Genomic DNA, 26,739 nt, shown 5'->3' with positions numbered 1-26,739 from the left:
ACTTATGGTTGTTGTACTCTCATTTGATCAATGATTTTCCCAATGCAATTTTCTGAGTCAGACAAAAAACTACAGCAATTAATTTATTGGTTAATCAACCTATTGTTGGGTTTATAAAACATTAGAAAAACCCATTAATATGTGTGTATCCTTTGGTTTTGCCATATTCAATTGAGAATCCAAAATTGGATCTGATATCAAAAATAAATATAGCTTGTTTTTAATAATTTTAATACTCAAATCCAAAATAGGAAAAGAATGGGCCCCAATAGGATAATTCATTTGTCCAACTGGTGTAACTTGGAAGTCTCTGTGTCCCTAGGTTTCATAAGAGAATGAATGGACTCCCTCTATGCAGACTGGTTTACACACAAATCACAAAATGCAACCATCCATAAGCTTATGTTTTCTAAAGGGAGATTTTTTGTGACAGTTGGTGCTGCAAGAATGCTGCATAACTAAACAGCGTTTTGCATACTTAAAATTCTGTATTTTTCCCAGGAACGCTGTGGAACCTGTCGTCTCATGACTCTGTGAAAATGGAAATTGTAGACCATGCACTGCACGCCCTCTCCGACGAGGTGATGGTGCCTCACTCGGGCTGGGAGAAAGGGAGCAACGGAGCAGGTGGCGGAGAGGAGAACTGCAAGCCCCGACACCTCGAGTGGGAGACGGCCCTCACCAACACAGCCGGCTGCCTGAGGTAGGGAGGAGGGATGTAGGTACAGGTGGTGTCAGAAGGCAGATTAGAGCTATGTGATTATAGAAAGGGAGAGAGAAGTAGGCAGTGCTGGGGAAGACAGGAGAGGAAAGTGGACAGATGCCAGCTTAACAGATGGATGGAGCTATGGGATGTATAAGGGAGGAAGGAAGCGATGAAGAGTTGGCCGAGCAGAAGAGAAGGAAACACATAATGGAGTGGTTTTAATGGAGAGGAAAGAAAATATGTGTATCAATTTCATGTGAAGCTTTTTGTGCAAAGTGCGGAAACAGAGACCATCGCCTGATGTGTTTCCCTGTCAGAGTTAACTGTCCCCTACACTTCATAAACATTTCACCTTAATGTTTTAATTGTTGGGCATTGAAAGAGTGAAAGAAAGAACTGCATTAATGCCTCAGTGCAAATTACACTATGAGGTCTGACTGTCTGCATGGATGGTAAACACATTATTGACCCTGGTGTAAGCATGTGGTAGTTTGTGATAGCATGACAGCATGAGTGAGCATTCGGGAAAAAAAATGCTGCATACGCTAAGTAAAAGAACTCTTATTTTATTATGGCCGCCACAGTCTAGATAATTAATGGGAAACAGGATTGTATCATATCTATAATATAACTTCAGTAAAATACACTTTCTGAGTTGATAGAAAAAGGCCAATGAGCAAGTATATCCCTTTCGAAATTCTGTTTTGGAATCAGTGCTCTATGAAACCCTAACCCATTGAAATACTCGTGGGCTAAATGTCAGTTATTTATTAAAGAAGGAATTCTGGGTGAATTAAATCGTCCCAGTGATGTGGACGGATGGAAGAGTTTACAGGGAGGGGGTAAGCAGAGGACAGTGGGGCATTGACTTCAACAGTGTAAACAGTATGTTCCAGCCTCCAGGTCTGTTATCTGTGCATTCCCCTCTGCCACACGGTTAATTACAGCGTTCACTTGTGGCTGTAGAGAAATATGTGTGAATAACTTGGTAATCTTGATCATTTGAAAACTTTGGTATTTGCAGAGAGGGTCTGGGCAGTATCGTTCACTACACGGTATAACTAGACCTGCATTTTCAGATAAATTCTACAGATTATTACTGAGAATTCACCAACAGAATGTTGATCTTGACTCATAAACATTCAGACGTTAATTGTATATTATAATAATTACTCGGGTGCTTGTGGTTCATTGGTTCTTGCTTTTTCTAACCATATTTTTTCGTTTGCACATATTCAACATAATTGCTGATGTCTGTCAGCATCACATATCTCCCCATGTAACATGAATATGATCATATGAATGGATAGTTTTAAGATGAACAGTAGTTTTTTTTAAACTTGCTTAAACGAAGAGAGAGGAGAGGTAACTGGGGTGTGATCTGATAGGTGGCACATCAAAAGGAAAACTTGTTTAAATCCTCAGTTGAAAAGTATTGTATTGAAAGATGATTCCTGTAGGTTTTAGGTAAATTGGGTGAAATTTTATTTTGTATATAAAGTCGTGTAAAGCAGTAGATGGGAGACTTGGAACCCGTTCTGACATTTTAATGCCAGGTGTGAACAAATGTACGTATAGCTGTTCACTTGTGATCGGCTCTACGAAAAGGACTTTTCACACCTATATTAGCTCCCTGTGTCCTCACACATGGCTGACCAATGTTGATCAGAGGATGAGCAGTTGGCAGACAGGTGGCATTATTTGGTGCTTGTGTGTCCGTGAACAGCTGCTCTGTTATTGTGTCGACTCAAAGGTTAATCTAGAGGTAGACGATCTAACACTGATTAATCCTCCCTCATTGAAGTGCATACTTTCTTTCTCTTCCTGTGCGCAAACAGGAGTCACTGACAGTGACTTCACCTGACAGTAGAATCAGAGAAATGTAGTAAATGTGTAGGACTATGGCACCTCTCCTGTGCTGCTCTGCTGATCTGATTTAGTTTGTATTTACTATCAGAAATGTTGCAGAGAAGTGAAATGAGTGCCCCCTGCTGTGGAGGGGAATGCGTCCTGTTATGTGTGAGAGGGCGCGTCTGTCACCAGGAAAAACAGGCCAGCACAAAAGGCTGGATGTCTTGAGTTTCCTCCTTCTATGGTCCTTTTCTTTACGTCCGTTCTGTATCAGTGAATGAAGAAGTAAATGGTATCAATTTTCCATCTATCCACTCACTGCTGTTAGATCTTTTAAGTGGGACTCAATCACAGAGAGAGGGAAGAAATTGGTCCCGAGCTGTAACTTGAACCAAACTCTTTGTAAAGCAGGATTTTTTAACAAGAGTTTCATTCAAACAGATCTTGGGGGCTGTGTTCAAGCATTGTGTGCAGGAATTCCTATTGTAGTGACTTGTTTATTTCTCCAGCCGCTAATCCCCATTTTGTTTTACATTCTTCTTTCTCATCCTCTCAACTTTCCGCTCGTCTGAAGAAACGTGAGTTCAGAGCGAAGTGAGGCGAGGAGGAAGCTGAGGGAATGCACAGGATTGGTCGATTCGCTTATGTACATCGTCCAATCCCAGATCGATTGTAAAGATGTTGACAATAAGGTTTGTGGATTTATTTAACATTAGACAATTGAAGCATTTCCCCCCTAGTTATCAATTAAGTGGATTTTTTTGAAGCAATAGAGACCATTAAGTTCAGGTATTTTGAAAGGATAATTGAATTAAGATTCAGTGTATATGTTCGACTGCCAGTAGGTGATTTGGTGTATCAATGAGAAACTTTGCAGGATTAGTTTCTATTATACAATATTAATTCTTCATTCTTTTTCTCTGTCATCCCCTTTTCCACCCACCAGTTGATAGAGAACAGCATGTGTCTGCTGAGGAACTTGTCCTATCAGGTTCACCGTGAAATCCCTGGCTGTGAGCGCTACCAGGAGGCCGCACCCATCAACCAGGGCCCTGCCCCCTCCAGCCAGAAGGGCGGCTGCTTCAGCTCACGCAAGGGCAAAGGTAAGAGAGAGAGACCAATGTGCTGTATTTGTTTAGTCAGTAGGAGAAAGAATCAGGATAACTGTGATGTCACTGTTGTCAACTCTGTCTAACTCGTCTAATACACTCACACACAAACACACACACACACACACACTCACACACAAACACACTTGCACTAACAAAAACACTTGCTTGCACAGGAATGTGAACAATTTCCCCGACTGAGAGGAAGCTCATGCTCTCTCACACTCTGTGTTTCACTGAGAGTATTGATTACGTTTTCCTCAACTACACAACCCCTTTCTACTGCTTTGTGGTTATTCCAGTTTCAATTATAAAATTATTTTACAGTGTCAAAGACCATCTCTCTTCTGGCTTTCTTTGTTTTTGATGTTTCTTGTTTTATTCAGATAAAATGAGGCAGTGTGAAACTTGTTTGTTTTCATTATCCATCCATCTTTATCGATCAATTATTGTTGTTGTTGAAATGTCAAAAGTTGGAAAAATTGTATTTATAATCTAAATATTTATTTATTCTGATGATCAACTAATCACAGCATTACTATCATTATTAAGTAACCAGAACACTGAGTTGATGGTTGATTTATTTTTTAACAGTGACCTAAAGAAAAAAAGGTCACATATACTGTTATTGCACTTTTACATGGAGCCAGACTAGATTTTACAATGTTATAAATGAGACAGAACATATAACTACTATGTGAGAGAGAAGATTCCATCTAAAGAACCTGTTAGGCCTCAAACTGAGTGTTTATGATGTGTAATATGAAATTACATGAACAAGTTTTTGCTTTGCTTTGACACCTTCACACTTGGCATGTCACATAATTGACTGTGTGTGGTGGTAGCAGTGCCTTTGTAATGTAATCAGGTGTTGACTGGGGGCCTCAGTTATGGCTGCTTTGCCCTTATCTTAATGCTCTCTCTTCCTCCTGTTTTGCCATCCTGTCCCTCTTCATCCCTTCCTTTTTTCTGTCTTCTCTCCTCTCCATGTTTCTCTCGTGTTTTTGTGCTGGGCTACAGATGAGTGGTTTTCCAAAGGTAAGCTCCTTACCTCTGTTTGACGGCACTGTGCTTCTGCTGCCTGCTTTTGTTGTAGTAATAGCAGTAGTAGAGTAGCTGTAGCTGAGCTAACAGGTTGTTACTAACATGCACCCTTCTTTCTCACTGTGAGAGAATTATATTGAAATATTCAGATCATTACCTTCATCACTTGTTGGTCGGTTTCTATTTTACTCTGACAATATACATCTAACCACAAAAATGATTATTCTCAGGCTACATCCACACTATTGAGTTTTAATATGAAAATACATCAACCCTGGTATGGAAATGCCTGACGTCCACTAGAGCGTAGATTGAGGTCTGGACGGGCAAAAATTGAGATGTTCAGAAAAAAACGACAAAGAAACTCACAACCGCTTGCTGATTGGGTCTTTTCGATCACAGCATTTGCCAGGGTCCTATCACAAGACCCCCTTTAGATAGAAAACAATTGGCATCAGCCTCGGCTACAACTGTAGAACAAAACATTGATAATCACGGACAGCTGTTGTGCAGTTAAATGCTGCATTTAAATTTAGACAGGGATTAAAACTGATTTCAAATGAATACGTTTTAGTATGGATGTAGACTGACAGTAGATACCCCTCTCCAAAAATAAATCTATTATATATTTTTAATTTGATGTGTTTGTAAGACTGTAATTTTGCTGCCTGCTTCCAGGTAGGAAAGATGAGGATGCAGCTGCAGATGTGATAGACATTCCAAAGAGGACCGCACCAGCTAAAGGTAAAGACTGAATCCGTCAACACATTCACTGTATATATTGTACCAGGGAAAAGAAATAAGCAGTTGCTAATAACCCATATGTTCCTTCTGTCACTCTTCTACACTTGTCTTCCCTTCTGTTTCTTCTGCTTATTTTTAACCAATCCCTCCTTATGTCTTTACTCTCCACACTTCCCCTCCTTCTCCACCTGTTCTCCATGCACTCTCCCTCGTTTCCTGTAGGCTACGAGCTGTTGTTCCAGCCAGAGGTGGTCCGCATCTATACCTCTCTGCTAAAGGAGTCTAAGAACCCCACTGTGCTGGAGGCATCGGCTGGAGCTGTTCAGAACCTGTGTGCCGGCCGCTGGACTGTAAGAACAACTATCTGCCTCTTTTTCTTTATTTTTTTCAGAGCACCATCGCTCCCTGTGCTGAGTAACTATTGTCCCAGATTGAGGGAATTAGAGCAAACATGAGTTACAATGCACGCCTCTGGCTGCGTTCTCCAGGAACAAACAGAGCTTAGACAACCTCATGTAATTTTGGGAAAGGCATTAATATGCAGCATTTACACATGCCGCTGCTTCTACTTTTTGACATTGAACATCCAAATGTGAAAAAATTAATAATAAAAATCTTTTGAATATTGTAAAGGCAGGTAAGTCCCGTCATAAATACTCTTTTAGTGGTTAAATATGCTGCATACAATTATAGGAGACTCAATAATCCAGGAAAACGAGTTTGAAATATTACCTAATACTTGCCGATCTCCAGTATGATTTATGATTACTGTGTAAACAGTCAGATTTCTTTTGATACGATCATCTACAAAATTCTGTAAATGTGCAGTTTAATTTTAAATTTTAAAGTCATATTGCAAATTTAGTCAAAGATGGTGCTTTGTGCACTTCTTTCCAGTTCCCACTGATGGGAGACTACTTGAGTGCAATTGTGTGTTTTACCTACAAGGGGTGAACAGTGGTGAAGTCGTTGGAATAGAGGCAGGGAGGCACCCTCAGGTTCAGCACATGTCATCAAGCAGATGATACATCCTGGAGAGTAATATCGGCATGCATGATACCTTAGGCTGTGTTCACCCAGGGCAGGTCATCAGTCAGTCACACACTTATAAAAGGGCCCCTTAATTAAACAAAAATATATGTTTGTCTGTGTTTAGTATGGGCGATACATCCGTGCCTTGCTGCGCCAGGAGAAGGGTCTACCCATGATGACTGAGCTGCTGGCACACGGGAACGACCGCGTGGTCCGAGCCATGTCTGGAGCCCTCCGCAACATGGCTATTGATGCACGTAATAGAGATCTACTAGGTGAGTGCTTTCTGTGTGTCTCAGTTGCATTACGTAAGAGCTCACACGTGAACATGGAATACCAGTAAGATTCATGGAAACCAGAATAATACGGAAATGCTTTAACCTCTCGTGTGTTGTTAGGAAAACATGCAGTGCCTCACCTTGTTGCCAACCTGCCCGGTGGGGGTCAGAGTCAGCCGGTGCGAGCGCTGTCAGAAGAGACGGTGGTGTCGGTACTGAGCACGCTTCATGAGGTGCTGGGCTCCAGCCTTGAAGCAGCCAAGATCCTCAGGGCCTCACAGGGCATCGAGAGACTGGTGCTCATTAACAAGGACGGGTAAGACGCCTCTCTGTTTCACAGTTTTGAATTTCCTCCTCTCATTGTAAGATCTTTATTTTGAATTCCGTCCCTTCGCTGTTCTGTCCAACAGTAATCGTTCAGAGCGGGAGGTGCGTGGCGCCGGCCTGGTGCTGCAGACAGTGTGGGGCTACAAGGAGCTGCGGCGCACTTTGGAGAAGGACGGCTGGAAGAAGACGGACTTCATGGTCAACCTGAACCCTCCCAGCAACAACAGCAGGGCCAATGGAGGATATAATGAGGACAGTACACTCATAGACAAAGGTGAGGGAGTGAATGGCTCGTTGTTGATGTAGTGAAAGCAAAGGTTCCTCTTCCCATAGATCTTCTGTAAAGTTTTGTTTGTAAAGCAGCGTTAAGTTTTTCTTATTTTTCTGTTCATTTGAATCAAAGCTTTATTAAGACTAAGCTGACTATTGCTACTTCTTTAAAATGAATAACTGACTGTGATTTTGATATATTTTAAATTAAGTATTTGGTTTTTGTTCTCTGAATAATGATGAATTAATGAAGATTTTGGATATTTCAGTCCAAACTAAGATTTGTCTGATTCACTAGCAGCTTGTTCCTATATAGGCTCTTTACAGATTTCAAAGAATTAACTCTAGGATGCAAGACATTTAAGGACCACAGTGGGATATTTTAGATAATCTCAACTAGAGTTGTTCATCACCACACTTTGTTTAAATGTCTGTTATATATGTCTAAGAAATTATGCTTTTTGACACTGACTTAGAAGTTTCCTAACTTTAACTAAATATTTGCAAATAGTAGCTGGCTTGAATTAGAATTCAACACCTCGCACACCTACACACTTCTGTCTTTAGTTGGAGATGCTCTGGCTCTCTGAGGGAACAGAAACATTTAACTTTGCACAGAATCAGGTTTTATTAGCCAAGTAAGTTTACATAAACAAGGAATTTGACAGGGATAGTGATGCTCAATGTGTTTGTGTCTTTGAAACACAGGCAAAGGGGACCGGGATATGATTCCAATGAATGACTTGGGACCAGGTGAGTCAAAACAGAGAACACACATACCTGGGTTAAGGATTTGGGGATCGAGATTAAAATCAAGTGTAAATCTAATTCATACCGTAGAGTATGGCATGTAGTTGAATATATAGTTATACTTTTATTCAACTAAATACAGTTGTTACACCAGAATGTAGAAGGTCCGCTGCAGGCGCGCAGACACACATTGTGTGAACAATAGGTTAACATGTTTTTCTCCTGAAGATGCCTACTCCACACTGGACCAGAGAGGGAGAAGGAACACTCTAGAAAATACACTCGATCCTGCTGACAAAGATGCAGTACAGGTAAGCACTGGCCACATGTGCACACACAACACCCCTCCTACGTACATAACCTGCATGACTGCACCTTAAAGCAAACTTAACTAACAACCTTTAATTCTAACATAAGCTCTATTACATACGACCTACACTTCACCTGCAACACATGATTGTGTGAATTAAAAGTAAAGATCAGAGCAGTCTTTTTTTGTCACTGCAGAATAGGGTCTCACAGGATGTAACTCTGTTACACACATTTTCCAGTGAATTCATGAAACCTTAGTGTGGTCTGTAGAGAAGAAGCTGTCAGGAGGAAAAAAATTGGAAGTCGTCGGAAAAAGATTAATCATCTGGTACGAACACATCTCTTGAACTTCTAGAATTCTTGATGATATTCAGCAATATAACCTCAAATTAATATCCCAGTATTGGTCACTTTTGGAATGAGACTGTACCTGTACCACAGTATTACTTTATTATTTCCAAATTTTGGGAGGAGAAGCATGTCCGGTCTCGAAACATCTTTCCATCTCTTACTAGTCTTGTCGTTTATGGTGTGGCAGCGGTTAACGACATCTGGAGTGACACCAGTGAGGTTCCGGAACATGCTCCACTGGGGCTGGTTATCAGCTGCTGGTTTAGGTGCGGATGCCGTTGCCACCTCATTTACGGACATGACGTTTTTAAGTGGCAGTGAAGGTTGCTGGTGTTTCCACCTTTCGCTATCGCAAAACAGCGACAACGTTTACATAAAAAAGTGTGGATACCTGACCTTACTCATTTATAACAGTGATTAAGGTATCGCACAATTTAGGTTGTGTCACTTTGGTGATGACTATGACACCGTTAAAGGGATAGTTGCCAAAAAATTTAAATTCACTCATTATCTACTAACCAATATGCCGAGGGAGGGGCGGATGAAGTGTTGAGTCCACAAAGCACTTTTGGAGATGCAGCGGTAAACTTTGTTGCAGTATAATCCACTACAATTGAAGTAAATGGTAACCACTTCTTAAGATGTAATTAAACAACAGAAAAAACCTAACATGCCTCCATACTGCTCCTGTGGTGTCATCCAAGTGAATTTTCATTTTTCTGTGAAATATCCCTTTAAGCTGAAAACAGAACCGTGTGAATGAACATGCTCGAACACACACACACAGAACTCATACACAATTCACGTCTCATTAAAGCACTGTGGTTGATGTGACTTGCACATAATTACTCACTGGTGTTCTTTTTTCACCCTGAAACATGTCAACAATTAACAAACCTCTCTAACCCCTTTCTCTCTTCTCATTCAATGCCTTATTTCCCTCCACTTTTTTCCCATCTATCCTCTCCTGTTTCTTTTCCTCTTATTATTCACGTCGTTCACACTTAACCCTCCTCCTTTACTCACCCCCTCATCGCTTCGTGCCTTGTTTCTGTCTCTCTCCTCCTCTTTCTGTCTGAATCTATCACACACTCTTCCTTTCTCTCTCTCTTTCTCTCTCTCAGGGAGGGATGTATGGGGAGAGGCAGGCCTCTTTGCCTCTAATGGATTCTTACGATGGTTAGGCTACACCCACTGTCACACTGCATGTCAGCGCATGGTATGTGTGTCCCCCCGGCTGCTGCTCTCAGCTCACTGTCTGGCCTGATGTCTTGTGTTGTGTAGTACAACTGTGACTGTGTTTGACAATGTTTCAGTGAGCTTCCATAATACTGTATATGAATGTGTTGGTTTTGCTCCCCCTGCTGGTGAAAAGTGTCAGTGAACTTTATTTAAGTTCTCCTCAGATGTGTTTTTTTTCTCACTGCACAGTTTGTGTAATTTTTGTCTGAAGTGTTGTAACATTGTTGCCTGCAGCCAAGGTTATGTATCGTACTTTTCCTGTGAATCTTAATTTTCAAACATGTGCTTCTTCCCACTTGGGTGCCTCACGTTAACCACTGCGCATGATCAATGCCCTCACTGGTGGCCTCTTCTTCTCTTGCAGAAAAACTGATTGTGTGCATCACAAGACGACAGCCTCCTCCCACCTACTGCCCTTGCTGAACTGACAATGGGGGATCACCACGCTGCCGATGGGATTAACACTTAACTCTTCTGTCCCTCCTCACTCTTTTTGCAGCCCATCTCTCTCTCTCTCTCTCTCTCTCTCTCTCTGTCTCTCTCTCTCGCTGTCTCCATCTCTCCCTCTCTCCCTCCCTCTCTCTCTCTCTCTCTCTCTCTTCGTCTTTGTTACATTCCTCCCCTGCGACTGACACACTAATGAAACCACATGGGAAACTGAGGGGGAGCTACTACACTCCCTGTGGACTAGCGGATGTGACACTATGACCACTTTAAGCTCTGCGCGACCCTAAACTCCCAAAAAAAAGAAAAGATGCCTACCACTCGATCAGATACTGTGGCCAAAACACTACATCACTTCACAACAACACTACGACTTGGACAACACTAACGCTCATCGGGCGTCATCCGAGGACTTTGGTATCTCCTGGAGGTCGGAGCTTAGACTTATTAAACGCATTCAAATGAACCGGTGATCAGAACAGGACACTTTTTGGTGAAACATAAATGGCTATTACACTCTGTTTTGATCAAACTGAGGGAATGTTTCTTTTTTTTCTGATTGTTAAATATGACAAAAAAAACTTCCTACCACTGAGAACCAATGTTTATCAAGTAATCAGATATGTGTAAACCTTCTGCTTCTGTGTTGGTAGTGGTTGCTAATCTTTTTGCTTTGCTCTGTATCACAGTTATGTACATGTGCCAAATGACACTGCTACTGCTGCGACTGCCAATATTTAATGCAAGAACTTCACACACACACACACACACTCTTTTTAACAGCAGCTACATTGAAATGTCAGCTGTTTTGTTTTGTACGCAGTGTTCGTCAGTGACAGACCATCCCCTAGGTGCATGCGAATGCTGCATAGTTCTGTATTTGATTGTGATCTGTAGATATAAAGGGGACAGAAATGGAGCGGAGGAATAGACAATACGTCTGTACTATGTTTCTATCTTTGTGTAACATTTAAGCCTCTTTGTAATTCTCTGGGCGATATCACGGGATTCATGGGGTCCATCTCATTGTCCATAATCTTTATGAATGTGTACATACAAGATGGTCTCGCACAGTGGGCTAACTGGAGTGCCTCGCTCATTCAGGATAGGTCTGATGGGTGTGCTCAACATGACATTGGTGACCAATCAAAGAGTCTTTTTCTCAGTAGGTTACTAATTGGAATAATACTGTATATGGAACTCAGCAGTTTTCTATTCTGCAAGCTGATGGAAGATGTGAACTTGTATGTATGTAAGAGTTGATTCTTTTTTTTCTTTTTTTTTTACGAGGTATAAAACTCTTGAGTTCTGTATCATTGACTGCTTCACAAACCCACAGTCTGCCTGGCTTTACGACTTCAGACCAGTACATGGGAGATGACACAGTTCCAGTGCTCGTTCTGTAGACAAATGCATATTCCTAGTGCAGAGTGAGATGTAGATACTTACTGAGTGGTAGATATAAGAAGCACTGGGGAGGCTTATGTGTGCCCCCCCCCCCCCCCATTTGAACATTTTCCATGCCAACTGAAACACTACAGAGGAAGCCTCAGTTCCTCAAAGTAACACGTTGCCTTTGAGAGCGGACCGACTAAAAGACATGAGGAGCGTGAGGGTTTGTGGTAGAAAATCTGTGTAAGGAGGCTCAGATCAGAATTTGCCATTAGATAAAATGGAGAAAAAAATAAAAGCACATTAAAACTATATATACAAGAGAATATTTGTTAATTTTAATGATTTTATATACTTTTTTTTGATATTCTGATTTGGGTTTAATTGTTTCGGGTGCTCTGGGTGAACGCATATGCAATGAGTTTTTATGTTTAGATTGAAAACTTTGAGTTAATGGTTTAAATGCAGAATACGTTAGCTAAACAAAATCCTCCAACATCACATACTGGAACACTAATGGGTAAAAACTAAATCTGATTCTGGACTACACCTTAATCTCTTTGCCTTGGCTCTTAAAAGTTGCACATTCTCATTTATGAATGAATTATGTAACTAGCAATACTGTTTTTAATAAAAAAGAAAATGATTTCTCGTAGCCCTTGTTTTTTTTGTTGAGCACACCGCTTCGTGATGGGTGACCCGTCCAGCAGGTGGCGCTGTCAGTCATTGCCTCGCTGACTCAGGTAAGGAGGAGATGTGTTTAGCCTCTGACGTTATTTCACAGGTTGTTTCACAGGTTTAGCTCAATGTCGCTTGAATTAAAGTGTAAAAACCAAATCTACTGCGACAGGGAAACACAGGTAAGTGTCCTTCTCTAGCTACGAAGCTTTAGCCTCCATGTCGACTATTTAACTACAGAGCTAGCTAACTTGCTAATTAAATAGTTGAAGTTGCACTGTTTTAAAGCTCAAATAACGTTTATAAAACCTAACGGGCTACATGTTTGAAAGAATCATTTGGAAATAGAGTGGTCTTTCGATATTTAATGACGCTGTTGAGCACCCCCCCCTCCCCGATCTCTGCTAATAAGCTAGCTAGCTACTAGCCGCATAGTGATTAATTATGCAACTATCTGTATTTTAACGCGTAGCTCATTGTGGAGGTGATCGTCGAGTTGTAGCATGTGGCTAAAGCAGGTGCCTGAGGTAAAAACACGAGGTTGATTGTAGAAGTTAAGAAGTTTGAAGTCAAGTTCATCAATGCTAGCGTAGCACACCCGCACCACGTGCTACGAGCCACCACCTGCTATCATAATAAAGTGACCCGAGCCGTGCCGAGCCGTGCCGAGCCAAACTCCGCTGTGGTGACATTACAAAGTCACAGAGTTCATATTTGTAAACAGTTATCTCCTTGTTCATTATAATCAAGATGTTGGTACAAGTTTATTCAGGAGCATTCTTGATTTGAACCATTTCCTTAATGGTCTAGTCCTAATATTCAAGCAAAAAAACGACATGAACTTAATAGAAAAGACAAAATATAATAATCAACTTTTCAACAAAGACTTCACTCCAACGTCATAATTATAAGTGACGTCCTAAACTTAACCACTAGAGGGCCATTTAGCATGTGGCTTGAAAAATACCAAGGGCTGAAGGAGACGCTAGAGAATTTTTTTTAAAGTGACTGCAGCAGTGGTGCCAGTGGTAATCGGATCACTCAGGGCTGTTAACCCCAAACTGAGAGAGTGACTGCAGCCAATGCCAGGATCAACATCTGAGATCTGTCTAGAAGAGAGCAGCCCTAAGAACTGCTAACTTACTGCAAAGAACCCTCAGGCTCCCTCTGGTGGAGGACTCGAGCTTGAAGGAAGAAATTCAACACCACCAGCATAGAGCTAGTGTGGATTTTTTGATGTAGACTCATTGTATAGCTTCATCTGAACATATGCAAACATAGGTAACATACCACTAGTACCACGAGTGAGTGTTCTGGATCTTTGTGTATTCGTCCATAACAGTTTTTAACCCCAATCCTCCACTCTTGTCCTCCACCTGTTTCTTTCCTCTCAGTTCCTATGTGGACATGCAGAGATACCGGTGGCCCGGCTTTGAGATGCAGCTTGTGGGAGAGCTGCAGAGACAACAAAACAACTCCCAGTTCTGTGACACACTGCTACAGACGGAGGGTGAGCCGTACAGCCTATGAAAACACAATGCTGACGGAGCACACGGTTTAAATTCAAGTGAAACCAAATATATAAACTTATTTTTTGATCATCTCTTTTTTTTGCGCGAAGGTATTTCAGTACCCGCCCACAGTTGCGTTCTTGCAGCGCTCAGCCCTTACCTGTCTTGGAAGCTGTCGTCCTCCCCGTCACCCTCACCCGGCCAGAAGTATCAGCTCCAGCTCCAGGCTGTGAAGGCCCCGACCCTGCTGAAGCTGGTTGGTCTGCTGTACTCTGGCGAGATGGAGGTAAAAGGGAGCGTGGAGCAGAACGACGTGCTAGCGTTAGCCCGCCAGTTTGGGATCACAGACCTCAAAGAGGGGGAAATATCGAGGGGAGAACCCCAGGAGAGCAGGCAGAAGAATCCCGAGAGTGACAGACAGAATGGCTTTCAAGCAGAAAAGAGATGCAGGAATGAAAGCAGGACAATGAAAGATGCACAAGTTCAGGCTGAGATGGCTGAAAGGAAGGATACAGATGCTCCAGCTGAAAAGAGAACCACTACATCTACAGGAACACAGACTGTTATAGCTGGTGAAAGGTCATTGGTCAGGTTTATTGATTGCTCCACACAAGTTACACCGCCAACCCCAGAGCCTGGAGCTCAAAGTTTGGATCTTCCTGTCTTGTTGCAACCCCAAAGCATCGCACAAGTTAAACAAATGTCCTCCATGTCTTGCCCAGTCATTCCCAGCATGCATAGTGGCGTACCAAGTGATGGGAACTCTCCATTAAGCAATCCCTGTAGAATTGTGACCAATAGCACTTCAACTCCAGCTTTGTCCAGGGATATGTTGACATGCCGGCTCTCTCTTGATGATGACTCAAACTCCCAGAGGCATCAGGAAGACAGCACCGTCCAGCAGTCGTCTGAGTTTGAGGAAAGCATACAGGTTTCGGCAGATTATGGGACAAACCCTGAGAATGGAATAAGGGACGGTGAGACGGCTGACAGCAGGCGTGGTACAGAGCAGCCAAGACAATTTAACAGAGATGAGACACCAGAGGAGGAGAGAGCAAAGTCTTCAGACAAGAGGCACGTCTGTGTCGGGATGAAGAGCCTGGCCAAAATGAAACGGATGCAGGAGATGACAGAGACCCCTCAGATTTCTGCCAAGGTTAGTTGTGTACATAAATTCTGACACTAATGTATCTTATCACCACTGACACATGCACCCTCCTCCTAAATCTCCTGACATAGTCAAGACTCTAGAGTGGCTTTATGTGAGAACACATCCACGACACCATTCCCTGCAGGCGAGTTGATATGTTGATGACGTTTCGACAAACACAAAAATGAAAATACAAAAATATCAGGATTATACCACTGAGCCGTACATGGATAAAATATAGACTAAGATGTCAAGAGAGCTTTAAGTGATAAGGACAGACACCAGTGTTAATGTGCTGCTAACACATTTTTTTAATTTATCCGTGAAATGCAAACTGAAAAGTCTTGTCTCAATTGTGTGGAATTTCTCATTATGATAAAATACAATTGAGTATCAGGCTAGACAGCAAAATTACCCTGGAATAGACAAGTGTCCAAAATCACATTGTACAAATCTTAATTCCAACACATTTTCTGACTGTTTTATTGGAGATCATATTGTTAGGTTGTGACTTCCTGCTGTTGTCAGTGTGCGATTATTTCCTGACAAACACGTTTCAAGGTTTCATATCCACTTAACTGCTGTTGTATAACGTTTACTTGCATCTCTATTTTCTGTTCCACGCTTCAGTTCATGAAAAAAGAAATGCAAGGAAACTATTGTCATGAGAAAGTTGTCACGACTTGATTGTGATGACTTCTCAGGGCCTTTAACTCGGCGTTCTCCTCGTTGCTGTGTTTTTCTTCCCTGCGTGCAGGTGAAGCTGAGGAGGAGGAGGCCCACAGGAGATGTGTGGGAGGTGGTGAGTGGGCAAGACACAGGTGGCACCCTGTCAAGTTTTACCTCACTTAAACAGGTAGATAAGTATGACCATGAATCTATATATGATTTGACAAGATGATGTGGTGTGTTCAGAATAACATGAATTTATATTTCTCTAAATCAACACTGGACTGATTACCATGACATTTTTTTCCACACTTTCATTGATTTCTCACAGCATTGTTCATGGCTCTTTGTGAAAATAATCAGGCATGTTTAGAGGATATTTATGATTGTGTGCAATTTGGAGCAGATCCCAACAAAAACTTATATCAAGTGAATTTAAATACAGTTTCATAAGGGGTCTGTTGGGCCTTGGTTGAGGCACATGCTCTTCTGACTGACAATCTAGTTTTTAGTGAAAGGGTTTTGTTAGCCAATGGAAAAATTAATATAGTAAGAAAAGCGGACGTAGCTATGTTTCAAAGAATATCCCAAAAGAAGCACAATCTGAACTGTACATGTGGGATTAGCAGAAAACAGTTATAAAGGGTATTGTTTTTGTGAATGACCCCATTTTATATTGGAATCTTATTTTTACCCTGAACCTAACCGAAGATCTGCTTCTTGCTCACATCTTCTTCACTCGTCTACAGGACAAAACGACAAACACGGATGTTTTAAACGTCCCACCTCCTCCCTCCACTGTCCAGCCAAGCTCAGATCAGAATCCAGACTCCCTCTTTCTTCAGCCAGCCACCACCAACTCCCCCAAATCACCACCTCACCCCAATAGTCGAGGGTCTGACTCCCAAGTGCCATCGAGCAACTGCCTCACTTCACACCAAAACGATGGCATCGAGGGTCAGGGCTCTGTAGAGGAGTCTGATGAGCAGATGGAAAAGCTGCTAGAGGACATCATGATGGGCCTCGACATCCTGCCCCACCTGGAGAGGGACAGCGATGGGGCTCATCACGGTCAGCAGAGCCAAGGCGGAGGATCTTCTGTCTGCCATACCCCTGTTGCACATGAAGAAGCAGGCCACAGTCTTATGCAAGCTGGTGTCAGCAGTGCAGGGTATGTGTTTTACCAGGATTTGAGGACACCAAATTGCCCAACAGATACAGGTATGTAGATGCTTTAGTTTGCTTTAGATAAGTTTAGTTAGTGAACAGAAAATCAAACAAAATAATATTTACTACTATTTGAGACAAAAAAAGCACGAAACAGTGAATCAGAATGAATAAGGATTGATTTTGACATATCTCTAGTTCCTGTATGATTTTCTGTCGATTGATTGTTTCAGCTTATTTTAAGCACAGAGCAGTACTGTCAAAATAACTCTGAGTCTTGTATTGCTTGGTACACTCACTTCTTATTCGATTACATCAACAGACAATCAAAGGCTACATCCATAATAATTATTAAACCTGTCCACCCAAGCGGTTTTAGCTCAGTTTCAGTTTAAATCTCTGTTCATACTGAAAACGCATGTTGCATGATCATTCATGTTTACTGTGTATGTGCGCGCCAGTGTGAACAGGTAGCAGTTGTCTACTCTCTAGTTTGTTGCTTAGTTCTAGAAAATTACAATTAACCCGTTTCAAACAACTTTATTTGCCGGTCCATACCACTGCCCCGGAGTTTTCAAACTAAAACTGCCCCAGCGGCGTTTCCAAAATGTTCTGTTTTAGGCAGTTGAAGACTCTAGGGTACTGTGGTCGGTAAACGTAGCAACAGTGATGCGTTGTAATACTGAAATGTAGTGGTATGTATGTAGCTTCTATCCAAATCCACCACGCTAACATTCAACCACTGCAGCTTTGGTAATTCATAATGGACTGATGTCAGTCTTCCCACCTGTGCTTCAGGTATCCTCTGTTGTTTCACAGCTCAGAACCTGCCCAGCTGCTCCACATTTTCATCTGTTCTACCAGACCCTGCCCTGATCCAACAGAAGCAGGAGTTCTCTTCACAGTATCATTCATCTGTCAGATCCATGTCACAACGAGATGGAATGAACCATCGAATGCCACTCTCCAAAACTCGAGAACGTGTATGTCCTGCAGCACCTACAGCAAGATCACTCATCCCCTCAGATTTCTTCTCCCCTGGGCAGAAAATAAATTACTCAGCATTCCAGGAACCGTCTTCACGACCAAATCTGCCCAACTTTGACCTCTTTCCTCTGACAAATGGGAATGAGCCACAGTCCATTCATACTCTGCCACCTTGCATGGCTGATTTCCGACTTCCTCGATGTCTCTCTCCCTTAGAGCCTTGTTCTTCATCAACAAATTATCAGCGTGTCCTCAACAACTCAATGAATATTGCCAATACATTTCAGCAGCAGCCATCTCTACAAAGGCGAACCTGGCTCGCAGAAAACCCTGTATCACGGCAGTTCCGTCCGAGTACCATTACTCACAAAAAAAATGAAAGTGCGACTTTACCACAGGATATAAATGGCCGCTGTTGGTCAAAGCTAAAACAAGAACATGTGGAGTTGAAGCAGCCCAATGGAGGAACCTGGACAGGATCTTGTACTGCGAGAGAAGTGGCCAAGAGAAAAAAGGCATCTGCTGATCAACCAAATCCTCTGGAGCTTAAATATAAACCCAGGAAGATGAAAGAACTCAACACTACAAGTGTTAAAGTCGCACGTAAAAGAAAGAAGACAAAGTCCACCAGTCATCAGCAAGATGCTGCTGGTTCTATATTTACATACAAAGACGTGAAAATCAGTGATGCAACAAAGAGCAAAATCAACTTGAGCATTTGTCAAGTCAGTTTGTCGAGCAACAATGTGCTGGCGAAGGAAAGAGAAAAGGCTGCAGGCGCTTTGAGCTGTCCATCCAAAATTGTTGGGAAACCAAATAAGTCGTTGGTCACAGAAAGTCTAAGAAAGAACTGCAGGCAGTCTGGGCTGAACGCTGACCAAACTCCCATCAAAACCAGGGGTTTTGTAAAAATAATCCATGAATCACTGAGTGAGACAAGCCCAGAAAATGTTGTAGCTGCACAATCTGTGGCCCAGGGAGTGGTGAACAAACAAGAAGTTGTGCGCCGAAAGCGTGGAAGACCAAAGAAAAACCCTCCAGCTCTTACTGCTCCAAACAACATCCCTGCTGTGGACAAAAAGGACAGCCATAATGAAGGAAGTCATCAGCAGACGGTCAGTTTGCCGGGGGACAAAACAAAGAAAAGGTGCAAAAAAAGGAGGCGGAGTAGAAGTACAGAAGCAGGGGAGGTTCCGACAAAGATGTCCATTGAGATGGATTGCCAAAACCCAGACGTAAGAATAGCTGGGGTCAACAAACAACCACGAATGGTTATTCTGAAGGAGTTTCAGAAGCTTATTAAGAGTCAAACCTCAAAGATGAGGAAATCAAAAGAAAACCAGCAAACAAATAAACCTGAAAGAGTGGCAGAGAGTGAAGGGGTGGCTACCTTAGACAGCACATGTAAAAAATCGACTGAGGTGTTCGTGAAGGAGGTGGAAATTGTTCAGCCTCAAGACAGGAGCAAGAGGGAAGAATCTCAGGCCGTGGTCACCATCGATAAAAATCACAATCAAGTCTTCAACAAATCAACAGAGGGTTCCTTTGCTGCTTTGGAAGAAGTGTCCAAGCTGTCAGCAGACAGGGAGCAGCCGCTGAAGAACCCTGATGAAGGTTAGATCTGTGTTCTGCCCTTTTTTTTGTTGTGTTCAGTGAAATAAAAAATGTCATATCAGGAACTTAGGAACTGAACTCCAGCTAATGAACCGTTGAAACATTTTTATTTGATTCATTGGTTTGGCTGAAAAACGTTGGTGTCATCTGGTGGTAATATGAAGAATTACCCTAACCCTGTTTTTTTGTTATTTTGATGAAAAACAAGATAGAGATATAACTCCCTTTATTTAGGTATGAGTGGAACCCTGTTTAAAGGCTTAGTTCAACCAGATCACAAACATCTTCTCCAGTTTATCTTTAGTGGTATTAATCTGAGTTCGAGGATGTTCCTGATGAAAAAATATCATTACGACCATCCAAACATACTCTAATTCACAACACTTATAACCTAGCTTTAGTTTAACGAGAACAATGTCTACTCCTGATAAAAGTAGTGGTTGTGTAGTACAATGCACTCATGCAGGACTCGCACGTATGTGTTAATTTAATCAACTGAAACACTTTTCATTGACTTTAAAGGGGGGATGTCATGTGTAGCCTAACTGCATTATGGTTACTTTAGGCTGTGTTGCTCGCAGAAGTTGAGCAGACCTTAACTTTTCAGGTGGCAACAGAGGCACCTGCCAATCAAATGATTTAATGTGAAAAAAAGAGCCAGAAGCAGCCGGTGAACTTAGTATGTGTTCATCCGAGTGTGGATTTTATTTCCTGTGCACTTATCTTAAACATTGTATTGACATCAAGCATGACACAGTTGTGTTGTGTGTTGAAAGCATATAACAGTTGTTATGATGATCACACTGGCACTAAGCGTCTGACACGCCCACTCTCAAGAGGTAACGCATCGCATGCGTGTGAGTTCAGTCTGAATATTTTATTTCAGCTCTAACACTAATGCATCCCTATTCAATTTAGATTGTGTGGTCACAACTAGGGTTGCAAAATTCCGGGAATATTCAAAGTTGGAAACTTTCCATGGGAATAAACGGGAAATGTTGTGGGTAATTTATACTAACTGTATTTACCTTGTCATATACAGACATAAATATAAACATTTTTTTTGTCATAGGCTGATTTGAGCCCTGAGGAAACTTTGGGCACTTGACTTTATGCCTCTGCATCGTTGTGTCATTCTTAACATAGGTCTTTGTACAATGTACACAGCCTTTCCTTCTACATTGGATGGGGTGAAATGTTTCCACACATGAGATAGTGCACGTGGCATTGTTCTGTAGAATAAGATGAGAAAAAAGTTTGTAAAAAAAACACTAATGCAATGCCAGAAATATAAATAGTTAGCCAAACAATTGGAATCGTCTGTGAAAATATTTTACAATTGATGGATAAATGAATGGAAATAGGCTAGATGAACAGATGAACAATGCTCAATCAGCATGCTAATATGTTTCCCCAGTAATATCATCAAAACTTACCTGACTAGTCCTTCACTCTACAGCAGGCCTCAATAGCCCTGCTTTAGAGTGCAGGATGCTGGGAGTTATCTGTGCATGTGATGGAAGAATGCACAGTGGAGGGTTTAAATTCAGCGTGCAGTGTGTGCTGCATTCCATACATCTTTCAAATAGAGTTTTGAATGATGTTTTTATTGCTCAGCGATTAATTTGCGTAGTTTTTTTTTTTTTTTTTTAATTCCCGAGCTTAACTTCCCATGGAAAGTTTCCGGAAATTTGCAACCCTAGTCACAACATAGAGGTCGGCTCTGTCTGGAAAACCAGGAACAACATAATTCTCTTAAATAAATTTTCCATAATCTCGTTTCAGTTCAAAACCACTATTTTAAGCAACTGAGAAGTTTGGAGAGGAAATGTGTTTTTGATGGAACTGTAACAAAGTCACAGACATGACAAGTAACCATGAGACCCAAATAAAGAGCTTTATTACTTCATGTTTTGCATGTCGGACAAAAGCTTCACAAAATCAATCACTTAGTCCTCATCCTTAAATTATTTCTCATTGCAATTAACTTATACTAAATTAACTAAAAAAGACTCACTAACTTCGGAAAGTGACAGAATAATCAATCTTTATCTGTTTTTGTTTCGGCTGGAACAACCTATGATACAGGAGCTCCAAAAACAACACAGCAGACTGCCGTCCAGGATGACGAAGGCTCGTCTCCCAGTGTCCTGCCTCAGAAAGACAAACCCTCAGATGACTACTTGCTGCCCCATACACCTGAGAAAACTGGTCCAGGTCTGTCCGATGCTGGTGGAATCCGCAGGACCCCAGACTGTGAGGAGGAGGAAGATGAGGAGGTGGATGTCCTGCTGTGCTCTCCAGTCGAACTGCAGAGCAGAGAGGATGGACTACACAACATGGAGATAATACCAGATGAAGAGGAGGAAGACATGGATGTGATTGATGTGACTGGAGATGAGGAAGAGTAAAGTTCAGATACAGTTTTATGTTCTCCGTTCTGATGGTACTACGTAATTAAGTTCACACAGTTGTGAAGTGTGTGTATATAAGAATCAAAGGTTTATTGTATTCATTTCGTTCAGCAGACTAGGCTGAAAGAGTTGTTTAGTTTTGATTAACAACATGTTGAAGCATTTATACAAGTCTGAAAAAAGTTCTTAATGTTGTTTACATGTTTGTTAATGTAATAATTTTACATTTTGAGAGAAATATGAAAGGTCAGACTGTTAAAAATATTCTGAGTCTGTATTTGTGTGAAAAACATGATTATGGCCATAATAAAAACGGTCTGTCTTTTCATGCAATTGTTTTTCCCTTTTGCAAAAAAAAACCCGTTTTGGTCTCACTCCACTAGAGGGCGCGCTTCTTCGCCCCCGCCTGAATCCAACTTTATTGACACCGGAAGTAGTAGAGGAAGCAGTACACACGTGTTTACGTCGCTGAAGGTTACAGAAGCAGCAGCAGCCGGTAGAGTCTCATCGACTGTCCGCTGTGCAGGCTCGGCAGGACGGACTGAGTGTGTGGCTGAAGGCGGGAGTGAGCAGCGGTGAAGCGCAGACATGGATCCCATGAAGGCCCAGCAGCTGGCGGCGGAGCTAGAGGTGGAGATGATGGCAGACATGTACAACCGGTAAGAGCTAAGATAAGCTAACTGCTCAGCTAGCTCTCTTATTAATGCTAACCGCTTGATGGCTTTCATCACAGTCTTCATCAAAGGACCTGCAGAGGTCATCTAACTAGGATACCAGGAGCTGCATGTGACTCGCACCGTGCCACTGATAAATGTAAAAAGTGCACAGATGTGGAATCAGAAGGTGCCTTAAACCAAATGAGAAATCCGAATATGATTTTGATTTATAAAGCACTCAATCTTGCCCGATATAACAAATGGTTGAATTGACAATGATGAATTAATGTTGAATAGGTTTTGGCATATATTTCTAATATTGTGCAAGAATAGTGTTTAAAGTTGGCTACTAACAGCAATGGCCCACTCAGCGTGTATATTCCAATTACATTAGGTCGGTGATATGGGCCAAAATAATGGGTTTTGTTCCAGAGTGAAGGTTGCAATTTTAAACTCGTCTTGATATGCAGAGAAGGACAAACGCAAGAATAAACAGCGAAACAGGACTGAGGTATATCAATCATGTTTTTATCTATAATCCCTCTGCTTGCACAATGCATGTATTATATGAATATATTTTGGATTTACATTGTTAATAATAATAAAATAAGTATCTGTGGATCAGTAAAGCATGCAACTCCTGCAGACATCTTTTAACTGGGCCTTTGACAACACACTGATGACTGATCCATCATGTACTCAGTTTTTAGATAGAAGGCACTCCCAGGAAAATCATTAGCTGAGTCCAACTACAGTCTTTCAGTATTTTACAATCACTCACATTCAGATCTGTCAATAGCAAACTTTTGAATGGGATGACTCTGCAAATCACTGAGCAGACATTAAAATCAGATGGTGATGGAATGAGTTAACCAAGTGGATTTTTGCTTGAGAATTCAGATTGATGCTTTTTGTTGCCATCTCACATTTTTTCATTCTTGATGGACCAGACTGGTGAAGTATGACTCACTGTACTTGTGTTAAGGTACAGGGGTTTTATTATGATATGGGCCGCCATCAGAGAGTGTTAAGCAGAGGAACAATTGTTTTAGAGCTTGTTATTTGAAGTTGAGTTAGCGACAGGATTGTGGATGGAGTGGAGATGAAGCTTCGATCTAGTTTGTTTAATGGTGGAAACAAGAACTGAACAAAGGTAATCTTAGGGTAACTCATTTAATGCTGTATTTACACAACTGTGAAAGCAGGACTGCTCTGTATCCAGCTGTGGGCAGATCGTAAGCTGGCCATTATCATAGCAGACGTTTTGACTTGACAAAAAAAATAATTTACCATTAATATTAATCCGATACACGTGATTGGCCCATAGCTTGGCAGTCACATGTTAATCATGACATCTCAGCTTGGTTTTATAGCATCAGTGTGAACTGTCTTAAATGGCCAACATGTCCCATCCACTAATATTGAGGAGGCAGGCTTCATTACCCATACTCCAGCCAGACACCAGGGGGCAATCAAGTGCTTCACTTTAAGTGAGCCTACCTGTCTTTATATCCAGTCTATGGTTCAGAAATGGGTGTGATTGTTTAAATTTGCCCTCTGTGGAAACACAGGGATCGCCTTTGATCATATCAGTCAAGAGCAGTATTTCCATCCTCCTGTTTTTATATGCATTACCAGTTAGCCGTAGGTGAAGCATGTGACTGACATGTCTACTAAAAAGAACATGGAGTAAAGGCATCAGATCTTTCTAACTTCATGACACAAATGTCCCATTTCTATCTTGTTTTGTTATTTTCTGTATTTTAATTAGGCCATTTTGTCGTGCCTCCTCTGCGTTTATTTGTTGATAACTGACTGATACAGTTTTGCTATAATATCCACATAATGTGAGAGAAAGTAGTTTGAAATGGGATTTTCTTTTACAGATCTTTGTCAAAAGTCTGTTAATATTTACAACACATGCATCAAATAAAGAACTTGCAGTTATGTCAAACAAATGACAGTATGATTACTGATGGTTCATCAAGCTAAGATGCACAGGCACAATGGAATACCATGGTTAAAGTGTTTTCACATTAAATCACATTGATCTTTACAGACAACAGAAGAACATGACTGACACCTGGCTTCCTTTTCTCACACAGAATGACCAACGCCTGCCACAGGAAGTGTGTACCGCCACACTACAAGGAGGCGGAGCTGACAAAGGGGGAGTCGGTGTGCCTGGACCGCTGCGTGGCCAAATACCTGGACCTCCATGAGAAGCTGGGTCGCAAGCTGACAGACCTCTCTGTGCAGGACGAGGAACTGATGAGGAAAGCAGCTGTCGGCAGCGGATAGAGACACTGATGAAGGAAATGACATGTGGCAGGGGGGCGGGTGTTACCGGGTTACGGGATGGGGTTAGCATGTCTGGTTTCTATACAATGAGAGACTGGTGTTTTAATGTAAAGGGTGGATAAACTTAAAAAACAAAACCGTTAACTTAATGTTGAGACAAACTGCAGACGGGGTTAGAGGACACACTCAGTGGATCTTCTGCATATCTTGAAACTGCTCAGCACCGGCGTCTTTGGACCAGTCCGATTCGTTTGGTCCTCAAGCAATCATCTGCAAACTGAGTGGAGAGAAGAAAGACCTGGGACATTTAAAGTTTATTTAATTCCCACTTTGTGCTTGTTTTCAGCTGCTTTGCTGTTGCTGCTGAACCTTTGTGATACCAACCACGTGGTACTCGCAGCCAGTTTAAACGAGCACTTATGAACTGAAATCAACCTTTGATTGTAAGTCGCTCTTTGAACAGTTTTTCTTTGTGAAAGGGCTGAAAGTAAAACGGGCCTCTTCTTAAGGTTGCACCACATCTTGATATTCTGGTGGAGTCGTCTGTTATGCAGACTAAGTAGTATTACTCCTGTTTAAAACCTTGAAATAGCAAATCAAATACAGATACATGGATCAGGGTGTGCACTGTATTAATTATGTGAAAGTATGGTGTGAGCCTAAACAAGTTTTTACACACTAGAGCCTGACTGATAATGATTTGGGGACTAATGTTGATATTTAGATGAAAACATTTCAAATAGATCACCCCATATATAAAAAATTGGCAATGATATGTTATCAAACTCTTATTAGAAAGAAATTGTGTCTTGATATTTTACAGTTCAAACATAAACTTCATTATAATTGATTATGAATAAAAAACAAACTCAAGTAAATATATACAACTTTTCTGAATTGTTTATTCTGTAAAATAAAACGTTTTCAAAGAAACACTGACTAACTTTACATGGACATAAATTCTGATATCAGTCTGATTAAGACAATGCTCTGAACAAGTCACTGTCATGTAATTTATTATTTGAAGCTGAAATGGGGTGTCCTTGGAATAAACAATCAAATTAAGACGTGGAGTATTCTGACCTTAGTCCCTTTATGTAGACATGTATAGGTTCTAACCACATATCATCCTATTAGAGGTTTCACAGCATTTTGTGACAGCTACCAGCTGCTTTACGACACCCGCCCTGGATGGAAACAAGTCGGAGATTCCAAAGAAGACAACCCAAATGGAAGATGGTAGCATACATTAAACTATGATGTGTTGGGGTTTTGAAACTGGGGGAATAACGTCAGACGCTGTGAGTCATGTCGGGCTCTGCTCTGTGACATGTCAATGGGATTATGATTGAAATGTTCTATAAGCAGCTCATGGTCGTGTGTTTCTGAATAAGGTCGATAATCTGAACATAGATGTCCATGTAAACAAAGTCAGTGATACCCACTGTGAAAGGTTAATACTGACTGATATGGTCAGTCCATATATCTGTCAGGCTTTACAACGACACTGATAGCTTACTAACAGACCCAGACTCGTAGCCTGGTCATTGTGGTTACATGGACATTAGTGGAAGACAGACTGCACTGTGATCATTCATCATGTCTGTTGTGCTGTATGTCAGTGGAACATGTTTTTGACTGTGATGTTTTTATTTTCCTGTTGTGTTTCACTGTCATTAGTTACTCTGATTAAACAAAGTCCAACTTGATGTGAACTTGAAGCTGTGGTCATTCAGTGCT

General features: G+C 41.5%; 2 protein-coding genes across 7 annotated transcripts in view; both read left to right on the top strand.

The window, feature by feature from the left end:
• The window catches only part of ctnnd1 (catenin (cadherin-associated protein), delta 1), a 30,738-nt gene extending 18,238 nt beyond the window's left edge, over window positions 1-12,500 (top strand). For 5 of the 6 annotated variants that reach the window (XM_061067142.1, XM_061067127.1, XM_061067151.1 and 2 more), the window contains 12 exons: window positions 502-703; window positions 3,132-3,249; window positions 3,504-3,660; window positions 5,389-5,454; window positions 5,677-5,804; window positions 6,611-6,761; window positions 6,885-7,080; window positions 7,175-7,365; window positions 8,070-8,114; window positions 8,340-8,422; window positions 9,899-9,993; window positions 10,381-12,500. In XM_061067142.1, coding sequence (XP_060923125.1) covers window positions 502-703; window positions 3,132-3,249; window positions 3,504-3,660; window positions 5,389-5,454; window positions 5,677-5,804; window positions 6,611-6,761; window positions 6,885-7,080; window positions 7,175-7,365; window positions 8,070-8,114; window positions 8,340-8,422; window positions 9,899-9,958 — 1,397 coding nt within the window. In that variant the 3' untranslated portion in view covers window positions 9,959-9,993; window positions 10,381-12,500. The remainder of the gene's footprint in view (window positions 1-501; window positions 704-3,131; window positions 3,250-3,503; window positions 3,661-5,388; window positions 5,455-5,676; window positions 5,805-6,610; window positions 6,762-6,884; window positions 7,081-7,174; window positions 7,366-8,069; window positions 8,115-8,339; window positions 8,423-9,898; window positions 9,994-10,380) is intronic. The other variant, XM_061067135.1, reaches the window with a different exon arrangement.
• A 10,006-nt stretch (window positions 12,501-22,506) lies between these two features.
• Window positions 22,507-26,708, top strand: timm10 (translocase of inner mitochondrial membrane 10 homolog (yeast)). Its single transcript, XM_061089719.1, has 2 exons — window positions 22,507-22,701; window positions 24,804-26,708. Exons 1-2 carry the CDS (start codon window positions 22,631-22,633, stop codon window positions 24,997-24,999), a joined length of 267 nt encoding a protein of 88 aa, XP_060945702.1. The 5' UTR covers window positions 22,507-22,630; the 3' UTR covers window positions 25,000-26,708.
• Window positions 26,709-26,739: the final 31 nt, after the last annotated feature.

This window comes from Limanda limanda, chromosome 2, assembly GCF_963576545.1.
Source record: "Limanda limanda chromosome 2, fLimLim1.1, whole genome shotgun sequence".
NCBI lineage: Eukaryota > Metazoa > Chordata > Actinopteri > Pleuronectiformes > Pleuronectidae > Limanda > Limanda limanda.
The sequence above is the reverse complement of the archived record's forward strand: the minus strand, read 5'-3'. Positions and strand labels throughout refer to the sequence as shown.

Bases quoted from the DNA above. Each gene is read 5' to 3' on its own strand.
- timm10 (XM_061089719.1), top strand. From the start codon at position 22,631: ATGGATCCCATGAAGGCCCAGCAGCTGGCGGCGGAGCTAGAGGTGGAG. The intron at 22,702-24,803 runs GTAAGAGCTAAG...TTTCTCACACAG, and splicing joins ATGGCAGACATGTACAACCG to AATGACCAACGCCTGCCACA.